At 41.3% G+C, this 19525-nt stretch overlaps 1 protein-coding gene across 2 annotated transcripts; it reads left to right on the top strand.

Annotated features, from left to right (window-relative positions):
- Positions 1-10019: 10019 nt before the first annotated feature.
- On the top strand, positions 10020-11249 carry LOC148096047 (macrophage mannose receptor 1-like). Of its 2 annotated transcripts, none has more exons than XM_087836683.1 (3): positions 10020-10299; positions 10680-10966; positions 11061-11249. In XM_087836683.1, exons 1-3 carry the CDS (start codon positions 10020-10022, stop codon positions 11247-11249), a joined length of 756 nt encoding a protein of 251 aa, XP_087692809.1. The 2 variants fall into 2 exon arrangements, with proteins under 2 accessions (XP_087692809.1, XP_087692810.1); XM_087836684.1 differs by having other exon boundaries at positions 10020-10296.
- The last annotated feature ends 8276 nt before the right edge of the window (positions 11250-19525 follow it).

A 19525-nucleotide genomic window follows, 5' to 3' on the forward strand; every position in this document is an offset into this window, starting at 1 on the left:
CGAAAATAACTGTGTTAGCCTTATTAATGCTTTTAGAGGAGATATATAGAGAGTGACAAGGATAAATCAATTTGGAGATGCCTTCAGCTTTAGATAGGATGTTTCTGCCAAAAAAAGCGAGGTCTCTGCTTAACCAGTGGCTAAGTGATTTCTTCATCTCGATGATACAGTTAGAAATATTGGTGTCTTTTCTGCTAATTGGGTTTTTTAGATATTATCAGCCCTATATATTTAACTTTAGATTCAACTCTAACCAAAGCTATTGAGGAGTCAGAGCTTGTATGAATCGGGAGAAGTTCACATTTTTTGATACTGAGAGATAAACGAGAAGCTTTAGTTTTCTCTACCATGTATTTATCTTTCAAAAACATAGATGTATCATCTGTGAATTGACTTATTTTGAAGTCTTTATTAAAAATTGATATTCCTTGTATGTCGTTAGAATTTTTGATTAATAGTGTTAACAACTGAGTTGCCAATATAAAAAGCTTAGGGGAAACAGGACATAATTGCCAAATTCCCTGTTGCACCTTGAATCCATTCCTTGATTCAAGGAAGCTAAAATATTGTTAAGTAATGCGGCTGCTTCACTTAGGCTACAAGCACAGCCGTCCCCAACCCCCAGGTCCTGGACCAGTACCGGTCTGTGAGTCGTTTGGTACCGGGTCGCAAGAGTTGAGGCTTGAGTTTGAAATTCATGGTTTTCATGGTATTTATCTTTTTTTTTTATTTTTATATTGTTTACGTGGCACAAAAAAGGTTGTGAACTGCTGTACTAGCAGGTTGCTGAGTAGACATCCTTGTAGTGTTTTGAAATATACCACTTTTTCCATCAGTTTCCTTGTCAGGAAACAACTTCCTGTTCAGCGGAAATGCCTCTGGTTTCAGTGGAGTGCGTGAGTGCATTTCAGTAGTGTGTGTGAGAGCGTTTCAGTAGTGTGTGTGAGAGCTAAAATTTCAGTAGTGTGTGTGAGAGCGTTTCAGTAGTGTGTGTGAGAGCTAAAATTTCAGTAGTGTGTGTGAGAGCGTTTCAGTAGTGTGTGTGAGAGCTAAAATTTCAGTAGTGTGTGTGAGAGCGTTTCAGTAGTGTGTGTGAGAGCGTTTCAGTAGTGTGTGTGAGAGCTAAAATTTCAGTTGTGTGTGTGAGAGCGTTTCAGTAGTGTGTGTGAGAGCGTTTCAGTAGTGTGTGTGAGAGCTAAAATTTCAGTTGTGTGTGTGAGAGTGTTTCAGTAGTGTGTGTGAGAGTGTTTCAGTAGTGTGTGTGAGAGCGTTTCAGTAGTGTGTGTGAGAGCGTTTCAGTAGTGTGTGTGAAAGCTAAAATTTCAGTTGTGCGTGTGAGAGCGTTTCAGTAGTGTGTGTGAGAGCGTTTCAGTTGTGTGTGTGAGAGCGTTTCAGTTGTGTGTGTGAGAGCGTTTCAGTAGTGTGTGTGAGAGCTAAAATTTCAGTAGTGTGTGTGAGAGCTAAAATTTCAGTAGTGTGTGTGAGAGCGTTTCAGTAGTGTGTGTGAGAGCGTTTCAGTAGTGTGTGTGAGAGTGTTTCAGTAGTGTGTGTGAGAGCGTTTCAGTTGTGTGTGTGAGAGCGTTTCAGTTGTGTGTGTGAGAGCGTTTCAGTAGTGTGTGTGAGAGCTAAAATTTCAGTAGTGTGTGTGAGAGCTAAAATTTCAGTAGTGTGTGTGAGAGCGTTTCAGTAGTGTGTGTGAGAGCGTTTCAGTAGTGTGTGTGAGAGTGTTTCAGTAGTGTGTGTGAGAGCGTTTCAGTAGTGTGTGTGAGAGCGTTTCAGTAGTGTGTGTGAGAGCTAAAATTTCAGTTGTGTGTGTGAGAGCGTTTCAGTAGTGTGTGTGAGAGCGTTTCAGTAGTGTGTGTGAGAGCGTTTCAGTTGTGTGTGTGAGAGCGTTTCAGTAGTGTGTGTGAAAGCTAAAATTTCAGTTGTGCGTGTGAGAGCGTTTCAGTTGTGTGTGTGAGAGCGTTTCAGTAGTGTGTGTGAGAGCTAAAATTTCAGTAGTGTGTGTGAGAGCTAAAATTTCAGTAGTGTGTGTGAGAGCGTTTCAGTAGTGTGTGTGAGAGTGTTTCAGTAGTGTGTGTGAGAGCGTTTCAGTAGTGTGTGTGAGAGCGTTTCAGTAGTGTGTGTGAGAGTGTTTCAGTAGTGTGTGTGAGAGCGTTTCAGTAGTGTGTGTGAGAGCGTTTCAGTAGTGTGTGTGAGAGCTAAAATTTCAGTTGTGTGTGTGAGAGCGTTTCAGTAGTGTGTGTGAGAGCGTTTCAGTAGTGTGTGTGAGAGCTAAAATTTCAGTTGTGTGTGTGAGAGCGTTTCAGTAGTGTGTGTGAGAGCGTTTCAGTAGTGTGTGTGAAAGCTAAAATTTCAGTTGTGCGTGTGAGAGCGTTTCAGTAGTGTGTGTGAGAGCGTTTCAGTTGTGTGTGTGAGAGCGTTTCAGTTGTGTGTGTGAGAACGTTTCAGTAGTGTGTGTGAGAGCTAAAATTTCAGTAGTGTGTGTGAGAGCTAAAATTTCAGTAGTGTGTGTGAGAGCTAAAATTTCAGTTGTGTGTGTGAGAGCGTTTCAGTAGTGTGTGTGAGAGCGTTTCAGTAGTGTGTGTGAGAGCGTTTCAGTAGTGTGTGTGAGAGCTAAAATTTCAGTAGTGTGTGTGAGAGCGTTTCAGTAGTGTGTGTGAGAGCGTTTCAGTAGTGTGTGTGAGAGCGTTTCAGTAATAATGTCCCTTACGGCACCTCATACATAGGAGGCTTCTGCAGCTACAACCTTTAAACAACATTGGTTTATCACCGAGTGAAATAATGTACACATGCGCCAAATCAACACATACCAGCCACGATGGGGGCTTCAGGAAGGGAATCCACGGGTGATCTCTGTAACATGAACAACAATCAACACGAGTACTGCCAATTCAGGCTGAGGCAGCACTGGAAGTCAGGTGACCGAAAGGAGATAACAACAGGTTCGCGATCCGGGGATGCTCAGATGGCCGCTACTATTTATACTAGCGCCCCCCTAATGCACCTGACTAAAAGTGGGATCAACCAGAACATATAATATTCATCCTGCATTTAGGAAATCACAGCAAAAGTGGAATCCATCTTTGAACACACTTGACATATCATGTTTTTGTCAAGTCATTTTAGGCTAAATTACATAACATGTTTACTGTACATAAGAGTGACAATTAAGTTAGTAAAGAATGATGAGTACTCTAACATGCTGTTATACTAATGTAGCCAGGCAACCGAGTAAACTCACAGACTAGTGAATAATCATTGTTAATGTTGAGATGAAGCTTTCTTTCGTCACATACAAACACACAAAGGGAAATAAACTAATTTGGTTGAATAATAAACCAAAGTTAATGGAGAAAAAAACATGTCTACCGTATACAGTGACACTGAGGCATGGACGGATTTGAATCATGTGAGCTTAACATTCAAACTGGCTTATGCGGTCTTTAAGTCTGACATCATTAGCTGTTTCCAAGTCCAAACTCCACTTCATGTCCCAAAGTCAAATGAACACTGTGGCATCGCTGAGAGTTAAAAACTGTCTAAATCCTTTCATCTTTAATAAAATGATCAGTGTGGCTGCTCTACCAGGTGCAAGAATTAAGTTTGAAATCCAGGAGTTCATGAGAACAGAATTTATGAAATTTTATAAGTTAGAAACTTATAAATTTCTAAAAGTTAAAAGTTTTAGAGTTAGAAGTTAGCAGGAAGTTAGCTCACTAGTTTCCACCTCAACATAATATACCATGTTCTGACTGAGGGATTTCTGAAAAAATTCAAAAATACAGCTCTGCTATCACTTCCAGCATAAATGAAGACAGAAAACTAAACAGTAGCGATGTCTGTAGGGTTAATGAAGTTGGGTTAGCTGGTATATAATGATGTGCTACGTGGTGGCTTGCTACACCACGTAGCAAGTCAGGTTTCACCACTGAATAAGAAAAGTAAGAAAGAAAAGATGAGGAGTTAAAAATGTGGCCTCCACCTGTAAAACCTTTTGTCTGGCAGGCAGACCGTGGGGATATGAGAAATGAGGACCCAAAACGCAGACTCTGCGATGCAAACAGTGCTCTTTATTTACAGTGAAAAGCTGTAAACACAATAACTCCCCGTTGTTCCCTTGAACCCCGTGTGTGTGCTTCCCTCCGACGTCTGTGCTCGTGCTCGTGCTCCCCGCTGTTGTGTTTCCGCACCCCCGTGCGTGCTGCCTTTCTGGACCACTCTTCCTCCTGCAGAAAAACCATAGAAGCAGCCGTCAACACTAACTCTGGCGGGCATACACGAACAGCACTGACATATGCTGAGACACACTAACTTGGTAGGATACTCAATGAACCCGCGCCGGTGGGAGCTCCAACACTCTCCTAAGTAGCTCCCCCGACGAGCCCTGATCGCCAACAGGTGTGTGGCAGGAACGTCAGGTGTGGCCAGTCCTTCTGCCGGGCCACACCCATTAGGCCCGCATGTGGCTGTTCTCCATCCTCCAGCCACACATGTACACACCCACACCCTGCCTCTACATCTAGTGAGTGGAACACAGAACACAGCACAGTGCAGAACAACACACATCCCTAAATAACAACAACAATAACAACAATACTAATAATACCAATAATGGTCCATCCTGCTCACGGACCCCCGAGTTCACCAGAGCCGTGACACCTTTCCTGTTTTTTGGGGTTGTCTCATTGTTGCCCCTCTAGTGCACTTGTTGTTAAATTCATTAACACCAAAGCAGCTGAAACTGATTAATAATCTCCTCTGCTACTTAACTGACCAGATCAGTATCACCTAAGTTTAAATGACTTGGTCCTATACTTTCTTTTGAGCAGTATATAAGCTAAGGTAAACCTATTACATTAATGAGGCAGTTAAAGGTTGTGAGCCTTGAATGGACAAAGTGCGAGATGTCCTGCTAATTGTGGTTTACTAACTTTACCTTTACTTGAAGCTGCTGTAATCACTGGTATTTCCATGAAATAGCTTCAAATAAAGGCAAAGTTAGTAAACCACAATTAGCAGGACGTCCCGCACTTTTTCCAGGATTACAACCTTTATATATATATGTATATATATATATATATATATATATATATATATATATATATATATATATATAAAAAACACCCAGCACGCCCCTGCGGGTGGTTTATCCTTCAAGCTCGGGTCCTCTACCAGAGGTCTGGGAGCTTGAGGGTCCTGCGCAGTATCTTAGCTGTTCCCAGGACTGCGCTCTTCTGGACAGAGATCTCCGATGTTATTCCTGGGATCTGCTGGAGCCACTCGCCTAGCTTGGGAGTCACCGCACCTAGTGCTCCGATTACCACGGGGACCACCGTTACCTTCACCCTCCACATCTTCTCGAGCTCTTCTCTGAGCCCTTGGTATTTCTCCAGCTTCTCGTGTTCCTTCTTCCTGATATTGCTGTCATTCGGAACCGCTACATCGATCACTACAGCCGTCTTCTTCTGTTTGTCTGCTACCACTATGTCCGGTTGGTTAGCCACCACCATTTTGTCCGTCTGTATCTGGAAGTCCCACAGGATCTTAGCTCAGTCATTCTCCACCACCCTTGGGGGCATTTCCCATTTTGACCTCGGGACTTCCAGGTTATACTCGGCACAGATGTTCCTTTACACTATGCCGGCCACTTGGTTATGGCGTTCCATGTATGCCTTGCCTGCTAGGATCTCTTTAATCTGCACATACAAATTTAACAGTTTTCTTAAAGTTCTTTATTTAAAAAATATGACGGCTGAGATTGGGCTAAGATAAGTTTTTTTTTTTACGCAAGTAACCCCGGCGAAAGGGGCTACATGAATAGGATGAGGGACCTATGGATATATATCTATATATCTATATCTATATATATATATATATATATATATATATATATATATATATTAGGGGTGCAACGATACTCGTATCGATATTGAACCGTTCGATACAGTGCTTTCGGTTCGGTACGCATATGTATCGAACAATACAAAATTTTTAATTTATTTTATCAACTTTCCTTCGACGGTGCTGTCTGTGTTGAGCGCTCAGTGGATCTGCGCTCGACAGTGCAGCCTAGGCGGAGTAGTTGAACACAGATTCACTGAGCGCAGGGCAAGCTAGCGAGACAGAACTTAAGCTTATTGCAACATGGCAAATTGAACCTCCCCCACCCTCATTCAGATCTGGCGTTTGGAACTATTTTGGTTTTCATGTGAAGTATGACCCTGAAGGTAAGCGCGTCATGGACTAAAGTAAAACAGTATGTTGGATGTGCCACGCAATGCTAAATTACATGGGTGGGAACTAGTGTGTTAGCACAGTTAGCTCGTTAACGTGTTGGCCGTTCAGCCCCAGGCATGGGGCAATCCGCGGTAGCTCGTTGACGGAGATTTGCCGTGTTGTGGCGTTAACGTCATTTCAACGAGATTTACGCTGACAGCACTAGTGGGAACACGACGAATATGACTGCACATTTACTCCGACATCATCCTAGTGCAAAGACAAGTGGAAGCAGACAAAAACAACAAGCACGCATGCTACAGCTGTTAGCACATGATTCTCCTTATGGGGACCTGATATGTTTAATATGCTGCTGAGAATATAGCCCAGAAGAAGCGTATAGTATAGCTTTTATTTTGGAAAGAGCCAATTCTCTGTAATAAACTCTCTTTTCCAAAGATGAGTGATTCCTCAATCAGATACATGGCTCGCAAAATCGCTAGCCCGACATCCCGGGGCTTTTTTCCAGTCGGGCTACCAAAATCTATCTCTGCCCTGCCCGTCGGCCTATCGTAGGAAGGAAAAATATATGTCAATGCTTTTGCATTCTTTCGGAAATGTAGCTGGGTAATTATGTCATTGGCATCGGTGAGCCACTGTCAATATGTGACATATTGAAATCGCGTTTGAATTTGCGCTTGTTTTTTGCTTTCACTTTGCAATCGCACGAACTGTGTATAGAGAGTGACAGCACTGATTGGTGAGTGATGATAATTTGCGCATCAATTCCTCTGACATCGTCTTATCAATCGTTAGCTTACTATGCAAACATGACAAGTGAAATCTCCAGCAGCTTAAACGTGAGAGGTCGCGTTTAAGCGCACTCGCGCTTAAACGCTGAGCGTTATGTGAGTGCGTGTGTAAAAGCAGCAGGATATATATTTTAGTTCTGCTGAGCCAAATAAGACAGGTCAGGGTGAAGAAGTGACAGCCAAAGAAAAGCTTACCACAAAACGGAAAAGTTATGACAAATCAGAATATAAGGCAAAAAGAAAGTGCAGCTTTATGGTTTCATGGACAAACGAATTTCTGTGGCTGCAATATGACGAGCTAAATAACCAGGGCTGCACATAAGTGGTCCGCAGGTGCGCATTTGCTGTCAAAATAAAAAACGCACACAAGATAAGAAGTTGCAACGCGTGTTTGCGTACATAAGATTTTCAGGAGGACAGACATTTGTTTAGAACTCTTAAAGATGTCAAAGAAGCTCCTTTAAGCAATTACTGTGATGTGATAAGTAATATATATATAAGATAAGTAATATATATATAGGCGGCATGGTGGTTAGCACTGTTGCCGCACAGCAAGAAGGTCCTGAGTTCAATTCCAACATCAGGTCGGGGTCTTTCTGTGTGGAGTTTGCATGTTCTCCCCGTGTTTGTGTGGGTTCCCTCCGGGTACTCCGGCTTCCTCCCACTGTCCAAAGACATGCAGCTTGTGGGGATAGGTTAATAGAAAAATCCAAATTGCCATTAGGTGTGAATGTGAGCGTGAATGGTTGTCTGTCCCTGTGTGTTGGCCCTGCGACAGACTGGCTGGGTGTACCCCGCCTCTCGCCCTATGACAGCTGGGATAGGCTCCAGCGCCCCCCGCGACCCTGAAAAGGAGAAGCGAATGGATGGATGAATGGAGATATATATATATATAAATATATATAAAACAATTGTTGTGCATATATTATTATTATTATTATGTAAACAGAAATATTAAAACACAAAAAACAAAGGTTTTTTAAAAAAATGTTTTAAGGCATATGTTGTGCAATATTTTGGTCTCATTGGAATCACCATCCCCACCCTAAATGACCATCGCCACTCCACCCTTATATAATACAATAAATAAAATAAAATAACTGCCCTTGTATGCAGCCCCACAATGTTTCTGTTTCAATGTTTCCTACGCATACACCATGTATATAGTTCACTCACACATATATGTATACATATATATTGCTTTTTATTTATTTTTTCCCCTCATTGTATATTTGTTTTCCCTTCTTTACTTTTGCACCTTGTGGTCCAGCTACCCAATTTCTCTGTGCAAGAAACTGCACAATAAAAAGTCTCTAAGTCTCTCTAAGTAATTTCTGTCGTCTTTCTAGAGATTTCAACATCACTCAAACACAAAAATCCCCACCTTTGACAGCTTTCTGTTAGTAGGGTGTGGTGGTTTACACAACATGAGAAGTAAAGTAAATATCCAGATACAGTGAATTTGAATGATGCTGCTTTGCTTATGATTTAAATGGCTTGTGGGATGCCACGCCAGAGCTATCCATCAGTTTAGTTGGGACATAGATGGCAGGTTTTGCATGAACCTCTGAATCACCACTGGTGTCTTTTCAGACTTGATATAGAGGGATCATAACTGGAGTGAATTTCAAAGCTTCCCTAACATCTACCAAGGTAAGTGCTGCTGTACAAACAGGTCCGATGAATGAATGACAGAGACTAATATTTATAAAGAGATGAAGAGAAAACAGTGTGATAAGTTGTGGACTTTATCAGTTGGGCTGATTTCAGTTTTAATCTGCTGAAACTGTATATTAAAAGCAGTTTAACTTCCTGAGACTAGCATGTGTGCATGTACAACTCATTCTCTAATTTTTCTTTAGTCATTTTAGAGGAATTTCACTAAAACAACCATCTGAGACTTAGGTTAACACATTACGTCTTTGTCTGATTTTGATTTTGTTGTAATGTTTTACACTGACTGACAGCAAATAGTAGTAAAATTTATAGCTGACAAAATATGTAGTGAGCAAAGTGACAATAAACACAGCTCAACTGAAAGAGAACTGAATTGGTTTAACTCCTGTTTTCATGTCAGTGATTGAAAACCATGATTAATTAAACTGTCACATAGATATAGGAACAAGTATAGATAAAAAAACTTTAAAAAGGCAGCTCATTAAAGAAGTATTCCTGTATAAACTGGACCAAAGTCACTGTAGTGTCTGAAAGTACTTGGTGTCATAACAGCTGTGTTAGGCAGGCAGGAATGGACCCAAAATCCAAACTAAACTCAAAACACAGCTTTATTGCTGGAATCATTAATTATAAACTAAAACTGGGAAAACACTTTAAACTAAACAGACAAACTAGCAGAAAACCCAGCATTCAGGGAGAACCAAGGCAGATCATGACACTTAATTGCTACAGAGTTATTACATCTACATTTTTGAAACAGCCGTTTATAGAGGAATTCACCTGAAATAACCAAAATGCTATTTATGTCATCAAAGATCCATTTAGACTGGTCTACACTGTTAGTGCTCTTTAAACATCAAAATAAACTAAAACTCAATACGCTGGGTCAAATGACCCAAGATCGTGACAAAGGGATCAGACACTAAACACAGTGTATGATCCCCCAAAGAAGAACAAAAAACAAAAGTTATCTCACTATTTAGTTTGATCTCACTCGCACTCTTATTTTGTAAATGTTATTACAATAATTCATTTAAATTAGTATTTCTATTGTTTTGTGTTCTTTTCTTTTTAAATAATAGGACATTTCACTTGAAATTTGAAATGTTTTATTAATTTCTTTAAACACACAAGCACCTATATCTGTGCAATTTACTCTAGTTGTGTTTAATGAAGAGTTTATTGTTCCCAACATTCATCAGTAGAGCGTTATGTGGACACAGCAGACGCTGCTCTTCCTCACTATAAAATTTTTGCTCTGTGTCCTGTCTGTGCAGGCTTTTTGTCCACTTTTCTCTTGTGAAAAACACAATGACGAAGCACGTTGTCCTCCTGCTCATTCTTTTTCCCGTGTGTGGACATCTGCTGGACATCAAGTTTTATAATAAACCTTACGAGTATACCTGGGCAGATGCACTGGCATACTGCAGGGAGAACCACACTGACTTGGTCCGAGTGAGAACTGCAGAAGAGAATAAAGCTTTAATAAAGTACTCTGGATGGATCGGTTTGTCCCGGGAGGATGAAACAAGTCCATGGAAATGGTCCAGAGGAGACGAAATAGCCATCTTCACACAATGGCATGGTGGTGGTAAATTTTCATACTATGTTTTTTACTCCTTAGATGTTACAAGATCAAACTTACTGGTAATTATACCAAACTTATTTGCATTGTGACCTGAATTCAGTTTGAGACATTTTGAGCATTCAACAATTTGAGTGGTGAGAAAGGATCAGATTTACAGTGTGGAGCAGTGTTGTCTACCACAGTCTTGACTGTAATGAGTTTCATGATGTCCCAAACCAACTGTTTCAGCTGCAACTTCAGCAAGGAGGGTTTGTTAGACACATAAACAAAAATAAAATCATGGTAAAATGATTTGATACTGAATCTAGATAAAAATAGACCTTTAAAACATCTCTGAAATCCATCCTAGTCTTTTTTGTCTATTGTACTTCGACTTCTTGCAGAACCAAAAGAGAATAAAAACTGTGTGAACAGAAAAGACAATGGAGAATGGGAAAGCAAGAAGTGTGATGAAAAACATGCTTTCCTATGTTATGAGGAAAAGCTGATTCTGGTGAAGGAGAATAAAACATGGGAGGAGGCATTAGAACACTGCAGGTCTCTGGATGGAGTGGTCACAGAAGATCCAGCCTCTTCATACAGGAACCACGGCTATGACCTGGCCTCCCTGATCACTCCAGATAACTACACCACTGCACGAGAGACCGCAAAAGAGGCTACCACTAATGAGGTTGGGCAGTTTTCTGCATGCGTTTGTGTTGGTGAGAGACTCATAACTGTACTGACTGTAACTTTGTTTGTTTCTCTTTGTTTACTGTTGGCAGGTGTGGACAGGCCTGTGTAACCTGGCTGGTGAGTGGCTGTGGGTGGGTGGAGAAGAAATGCAATTTCAGGATATCCCAAAATGCCCAACCGAGGGCCTCTGTGGCGTCCTCGAGAAGAACGGTAGTTCATCCTACGGCATAAGAAACTGCCAGCAGAAAAGGAACTTTCTCTGTTCCAAAATGAATTAAGTACCATACTTAAGTAAAAATTTGATATATCTGTACTTTTCCATCTTATGACACTTAGATACACGTGTGTCAAAGTAAACAGGAGAAATAATCCAAAGCAGACTCCACAGACAGGGTTAAACAAAAATGAACCGTTATTCAGGTTTATGAGTGAGTCCAAAATCAGAAATTCCAAGAAGAATGGGAACCTGACAAACACTTTACACTACCAGTTAAAAGTTTTTGAGTTAGAATAATCGTACCTTCATTCATGATGTATGTTACAAAGATATCAGTTAGTATAGTCAGTACATTGAAAAGGTGAGAAATAGTGATGGAAATGTTTTCATACTGTTAGATTATACGATGACGATAGATTAATGTAAACCAGAAAAATCATAACGTCTTGTTATTTGTGTTATTTTCCTAATGTAGTTGTGTGACATGTCAAGTAAATACTGGACTATACATAATTTAAAAGTTGTCTCAAGTCAATAAAGATATTAAATAAAGATTAATGTGCAGTTAAGCAGTTATTTTTGTCTTTACGAGCAATGGTGAGGGAACCATATGGTAACTTTCACTGCTATGAGGCTTTTTTTACATCCTAAAACAGGCCGTCTTGTATTCCTTTTGAAAAGAATGTTTTACAGAATTCGAGAAGTACACTCTAACTACGTACATAGGACTTTGTTATGAAACGGCTGTGTGCAGGCAGGAGTGGTAGTAGGAGGATCCAATGTGCAGACACTCAGAGGCAGAATGTGAACTCAAAAGGGTAACAAAACTAGGAAAACAAAATACACTTACGCAGACAGACACACAGCTAGATAAGGGTAGATCACGAAACAGACAAACTGAAACACAGGGCTTAAATACACAGAGGGTGCAATCAGGGAATGGGCAACAGGAGGGAAACACAGCTGGGGCAAATCAGGCCTAACGAGACAAAGGAAGCACAACCAGACGCATTTACATGAGACACGAACTTTCAAAGTAAAACAGGAAACATAACACAGACTGAACTTACAGACACAGACTCACAGGCAGGTACTACAGAGGGAACAGAGACGTTGGACCAGGGCAGACACAGACACGGAGATATAGCCGACAGGGGATACAGCAACTAAGGATAACATGGCGGCGACCCAGGCGACGGGGATCCGGAGGCCGGCCAGGAAAACAGTTCCGAAAAAGTTCAGGGGGCTGGCCCGGAGGCTGACGGCACAACAGTCCAAATCCGGGCGGTTCAGGGGGCCGGCCCGGAGATCGACAGCAGAAAAGTCAAAAAAACAGTCCTGGATGCCAACCGCGTGGAAAGCAATGGCAGCGGTGGCGACAGGGCAGGTCCGGAGGCCGGCCGCGTGAAAGGCAACGGCGGCGGTGGCGACTAAGTAGGGCCGGAGGCCGGCCACGACACGACGATGTCCAGCCAACGGCCTGGAAGGTGGCCGGACAGGGCGTGGACGTGCAGGCCGGACAGGGCGTGGACATGCAGGCCGGACTATTCAGGTAAGCTTTAAACTCATACATTAAACTTAGCATCTAAGTTTGAACGTTGGTTAAGGTTACCTTGATTTACTCTTTCATTCACACTTTTTTTGAAAACAGCTTTAAGCAGGTTACTGGTAGCAGCATCCCACGCTGTAGTATCCAGAAAGTGGTTATGGATTTTCTCTGGCAGGAAACAAAGATAAGTTTGATCTCCTGTCCCCGAGCCTAAAGCAAAGTTCTTCCCAAAGCCATATTCAAGTCAGCAGCTTCTTACATCTAAACACTTTCTAGATAACATCAATACACATCAATACACTGGGTTTTGGCATGCAGACTGGAGCAACCACAGATCGGACCACCAACCTTCCTATTGGTTGATGACCTGTTCTGCTAATCGTGGTGGTGGTCGCCTTGACCAGAATCTGTGGATAGAGATTGAAAGAATAAAATTGTGGATACAAGTTGTAGAAATGACTTTCCTCTGATGTGTGTCTGAATTCAGCCTTACAGATAAGAGGTGGCAGTCTCCTTCAGTTATGCACTCCTAATTCATTATTGTACTATATACATTGGGAAATAATGATCATTACACTGAAATACCTGGGTATTTCTATCTGTTATTAAATAATTAATTACAATAACATTGCTATAACTTACTTAAGTTTTTTCCTTCTCCTGCAACTGAAGCAGAAACCAGCAGAGGACAAACCAATCTTTCCCCCTACTGATTCTGAATACGACTGGTTGATGGCCAAGATCTTCGTGAGAAGTGCAGAATTTAATCTGTTTGACCTCAATTCTCACCTGTTGGCTGAGGTTTTTACAGTGTGTCTGGAGCGCAACCTGCCCATGGTGCATCCTCTGCACAAGGTAACTGAGGCTGAGGAAGTGTTGTAGTTCTAAAAGCATCAAGACTTGTGACTTTGGTAGTTTAGTTTCTTTCTTTTTTTTTTTTTGCCTGTCCCGTTTGGTTCTTTTGCCATCAGAATTATTGTCTAAAGGCGAGGAAAGATGCCCAACGGATTTACTTTACCAAACTGACCATCCCAGCCTTGCCATAATGGTCTAGTTGATTCACCTTTTATTGTTTATTTTTTTTATTTTCACTTGCTAGATACGGGACAGACTTGAATGAGGAAAAGAAAAGGGAGAAAGGAAGAGGGGGAAAAAACAGCGGAGAAGAGGGACGGGGATAAAGGGCAAAAAAACAAAAACCAACTAAATAAGCACACACAAAAAAATACATATATCAATCACCTGGATCACCTGTTGAGAAAGAAAAAAGAAAACAAGCAGAAGAAAACGAGAGCAATACAATAAACAACATCACGATGATATATGGGAATATAACAGTAAATACTAAATATTAAACATTATTGTGCAGAACGTAAGATCGACAGCGCACAGTGTGCTTTGAGGTGGGAGCCAAAAAGGGTGTAGTTTGTGTGTGTGAGAACCCGTGTGTACACCTTTTTAAAAGGTTCCTTCATGTAATAATCTGATAGAGGGTGTGGGGAGCCACAGCCCCGTCCTCCAGGGCATGAAGCAGGTATGGAGGAGATCAAGACTTCAGACATCCAGAGGCCCCCAGAACACAAGAGACCAAGGAAGACCAACAGAGGGGCAGCCGCTCCACTATCCCAGAAAGAGCTGAGGAGAGTCCCAGATGAGGGGTCACTCAGCAACCGCGGAGCAGAAGCCAGGGGGGGTTGCAGTGACGTGCCCGTGAGCTAGCCAGCTGCGCCAGAGTGACCGAGCCCCAGGCCGAGAGGCCGAGGGTACCCCACCCCCGAAGTGGCCTGAGCGAGCCCCAGGCTCCAGGCCCCGATAAGCAGCCACCAAGGAGTGAGCCGGTTTGTACCTGGGCGCCCATCCCCGGACACAAAGAACCACCAACGCACCGATGCCTGAGGGCGTCTGCCACTGGCAGGGAAAGTGGTGGGGGGAGATAGGCCTCCATACCTTGGAGGGCCTGAGATGTCCTCAGAGAGGTGACGTCTGGTACCCAACCTGACATATAGACACAGAAAAAAAGGCACACACAGATACAAACATCCATTCCCACCCTCATGCTCTCATATGCAATTACTAAACACTCAACCAACGTGGAGACAGACATAGAGAGACACTGTACACACAATCACACTCCCCAAGCGTACTCTAAGAACCGGGTCTAGGTACCCTTGCCCCAGGGGCAAGGGTTCTGACCATCACCACACACTCACACACACACACACACATTAAGGATTGTCCATTGACTTAAAACTGTTGTCGGAACCATACTGAATTTCACCAGAGAAACACACACATATGAAGAGAGACAGAGCATGCATAGTATGCAAACGGCTACCAAACAGCCATCATAATATGTCATACAATGAGAACAGGACAAATCAACAATTGACAATGACTAATTAATATTAAAATCTGTAACATAATGTATTGTTTGGACGTTAGTCTGTTACTGTAACCCACATAATTTCCTTAGGGATTAATAAAGTATTCTGATTCTGATTGTTTCAGGATGACCTGCCATTATCCAATCACACATCTGCTTACCTGTATCTTTTGCTCGTTTCTCCTCCTCTTCTTTTCTATTTTTTCTAAACTGAGCACCTGATGGCTTTCAACTTTTCTTGTCCATCTTACATTGGTTTTAATTTTGCACTCCAGTATGAACACAAATCCCCCAACCCGAGGATCGCCACAACTTAACCTAATAAACCTACACCTTAGTTCACAGATTCACAAACCTGCCCATCTGAATCGCTATGCTGCTCTGTGTCCTCTCCTTCATTTGACACCAAAAATATGATCCAGAACTTGGCTCAGTGTAAATCTTCTTCTCATTTTTGTATGCTGCAAATTGTAAATGTGCACTCTGGAAGTCAAATAGCCACTCAAATGAGTGAATTCACCTCACATGTCTTGACATGCCCGTCTTTGTTTTTGTTGTTTTTGCGCAGGTATACTGGAAAAACATGCAAAATAAGACTCCCATGAAGGTCACATGATTAGGAGAGGAGCTGACTGTCAGTGTGTCAGCTGACAGTGCGCTTATGATTTCAGTTTTGGCTCTAATTATTGCTTTATACTCATAATATTATAACTGGGTTGAAACCAACCCTAACAAAACAAAGGTCATAATTTCAACTAGGGCATTTTATAATTTAGTGAAACGATTTTTTTTTGTTTTATTTTTTAGAAATAGAGGTTCCTGACAAAGTCAAAAAGCCTTGATGCAATAAAGAAATTTATGTGATTTTTTTTATGCATTTGAAATTTAAAACAGGCCGGTGCTGACTCTAACACAAGAGGAAGGTTAAGTAACTTCATGCAACATATGACTTTTTTGGTCAGTTTATTTAAATGGATATCTTAAATGACCAATCTTATTCAATTTCAGGTTTATGTTGTTTTCTGACTGGTGGTGCTGCAGCTAAACTGGATCAACATGAAATTTCTCTTTGGATAAATTCTTAAAGTCTGTATTTTATTCACTGACTAAAAATAATCTCACACGTTTCTTTTTAAACAGTTTTTTAATGTTTTCCTGTCCTGTCTGGCAGGTTTGCAATCAGAATTATGATCTGAATACACAGTGGTGTCAAACACATTTAGCTTTTCCTATAAATTCTTTATACGCTCCTCTTGTTCAGGTGTTTCTTTCATCTATTTATTGATTTCTATTCATGTTACTTAAGTTCTTACATTACATGTGGTAAACAGTATGACAGTGTGTGAGGCTGGGAGGGAGGCCCCAGGTGGGGTGCCCACAGCCAAGGGCTGAGAGTCGCAGAGGAACCAGGCAGCTGTTAAAGTGTTTTAAAAGTGGATCCGTTCTGACTGAAAACATGCTGCATTGTCATTGTGCCATCTGAAATAGCCTGCAGGCCGCCATCTCTATAATGGCTGCAGAAGTTACACAGGGTTAAAAAAAGAAAAAAGCACAAAGTCTTTTCAAACTTATACCTTAACCTAATAAAAATGAAACACTGACAAAATTCAAATACAGCACTGAGCCGTGAAAGCATCTGAAGTATTGAGATTATTTTCATATCACTAAGTCAAGCAAATAAAAAGCTTCTAGTGTGCCTGAAGCAGATTACATTGATGTGGATGTCACTGGAAGATGGAGAACTGCACTCTGAGGCCAGTTACTTTTGCGAAATCCCGCAAAACTTTTGTGAGATCTTGCAAAAGTAACTCGGGAGCTATTTCCCAATTCCTAGGCCGCATCATCTGGAGGCCTCATTTGAAGGCTGATTACATCACAGCCAGGCGACGAAGGCTGTCCCAATTCAAAGGCTGCTCCAAATGCGTCTTTCATTTCCCTGGATTTGAAGGATGGGTCGGGTATAGCCTTCGTGGCCAAACCTATCCCAGAATTCATACCGCGGACCAGCCAATTCCAGTTTCTGGAAACACGGTCCAGAATATAGCTAAATCCAGTGGTGGTTTGGTTTAAACTAGATTAAAACAACAATGGCCTTAAAAATGATATATTTTAAAATAAAATAATTAAACATACTAAGCAAAAATGCATTTACATACATTCCGGAATGCAGTAGCTAGCAAGCTGATTAGAGACTGTAACAGCCAATCAGAATATTTGCATCCAAGTCTGTGATTGGTTGGTTTTGTGGCACACTTATAATGGTGTACAGAGAGTTGAGAGTGCATGAAGCAGAGATGTTGTGAGCGCGGACAACACACTGAGAGCAGGTCCGCAGATGTCTGTGAGCACACAGAGCAGAGATCTGATCAAGAGCAAATGCCAACAACTGAGCGAGAGGGGCTGTTACTGTGTGTGCTTATGGATAATAGCAAACACTGAAATACATTTCTTGCACACAACAATGAGTTTTGTTTGCTCAAATTAAACTTTGCTTTGCTCAAAATCATTTTCTCCTCAAAATGCAATATTTGTGCTTGCAATTTTTTTTATATGCGCTCAGAATAGAGGCACAACAATAACATCATACTGGGTGTGACAGAAACATCTCAGAATACACAGTACAGTACATTGCAGTTTGTTGTGTGTGGAGCTGCATAGCGGCAGACCAGTCAGGGTGCCCATGTTGACCCCTATCAACTGTTATTGTTGTGGACAAAACAGGAAAAAGTAGATAAAAAGTTAAAAAAAAAACGTTTCAAAAGAATGAAAGAGAAGAGCACAAAACAAGCACAAGAAATTGTTTCTATGGGTAATATAAGCCACTGGTGCAGGCGCATTTCCTACTGATGGACATTTATTCTGTTCATGTGTTAACTTATGTTCAATCAGTGATTTTAAAAAAGCTAATTGTGTTTGTGTTCAGATATCCCATCTTTAACTGTGAGCGCTGCTGCAAAGCCTATCACAGTGTAAACAGAGCAGGAGCAACCTCTGTGTGATAGTTTGTTTATATTTCATTATTAATGAAAATAAACAGCAGAACTGGATTCAAGTTAAAGGTGAGACTGTTTTGCCTTAGAGAATTTAGCTCAGTCCAGCAGGTGGCAGCTTTGCAACACAGATGCACATATTCATGCGCACAAGACAGAAAATTATTTTCAAATTTTAATGCGGTGAACAAAACTGACAGCCTTTGAAACTTGGAGACATTTGAATTGAGTCTTGGGCTCTGTGAGTTCACACTAGTAGGTAAAAATATGGTAACTTAACCTGATTAAAATCTAAAACTAACCTTATATTAAGTTCATTTTTAGGACATGACAAAATGCGGACCAAACTGCTGACATGAATTCTGGTCTATCAAATCCTGTCTCTAAAAGCAGACATGATTTGATGCTTTCTCTTTAAACAACAGATCTGTATAGCACAAGGACCTTTACAAGACTGTTTCTACTAGCATGTGGATCTTTCCCAGAACATTTAATGCAACAACACAGTTGGTTGCGCCAACAAACACAAGTGTACAGATCCTCTAGATAAAGCGATAAACATAAAAGGGCCTAATGAGAAAATAAACCGATTACCACTCACAGAAGACTGCATCTGGTGTATGTTGAGCATCCTTAACTTGCTTGTTGGGTTTGCTAATAGTAGTTTCAGTGCAACAAGAAGCCATTCTTTAGGAAGCATAAAGGTCACTCTTTGAAGATGCCAATTTTCATGTTTTGGGCCGAGAAGGCAGACGGTTTGAAAGAGGAGTGAAAGAGGCCATCTATGTCCACTGTGAACAACCATCCGTGAAAACAGTGGGCGGCTTACGACAACAACTGACTGCCATCTATAATCCAGTGTTGAGATCCCTTCCCAGGTGCGTCAACCCTTACTCACATGTTGCATTTGGTGGCCTTAATAGTTCACATGTTAAGGTGTGGCCAGGTCATACAGTGGTTTCACCTGAAACATCTGGTGGTAATGACACACACCTTTTTCAAACCTTGGCTCATGTGATGAGTCACGTGATTGATAGTATGTCAGTCATCCGCTTAAGAGCCAACTCCCACTCGGGCTTAAATACCTGGGATTCTCTACCATTTGGTTTTAGAACTGAGGACGAGAGGTGAAATGTCTTCAAGGAACTTAAAGAACTCTAGTCACATCCTTTCCAAGCTCCTTAGTATGCATATTAATGGCATTAAAGAAAACCAACAAGTTAAACGTATGCATTAACTTTCTTTATTGCAATAACATGTATAATGTATAAAAATGCATGCAGGTCTGTACTGCAATAGTTTGTACAACATCCAGAGCTAATTACATCTTTGTTCTCAAATGTGTACGTTTTCAGATGGAACAATATTTAAACAAATGTAACACTGATACAACATTTATGTGGATTGTTTTGTGT

This window comes from Neolamprologus brichardi, chromosome 23, assembly GCF_056152115.1.
Source record: "Neolamprologus brichardi isolate AB-2024 chromosome 23, ASM5615211v1, whole genome shotgun sequence".
Lineage (NCBI taxonomy): Eukaryota > Metazoa > Chordata > Actinopteri > Cichliformes > Cichlidae > Neolamprologus > Neolamprologus brichardi.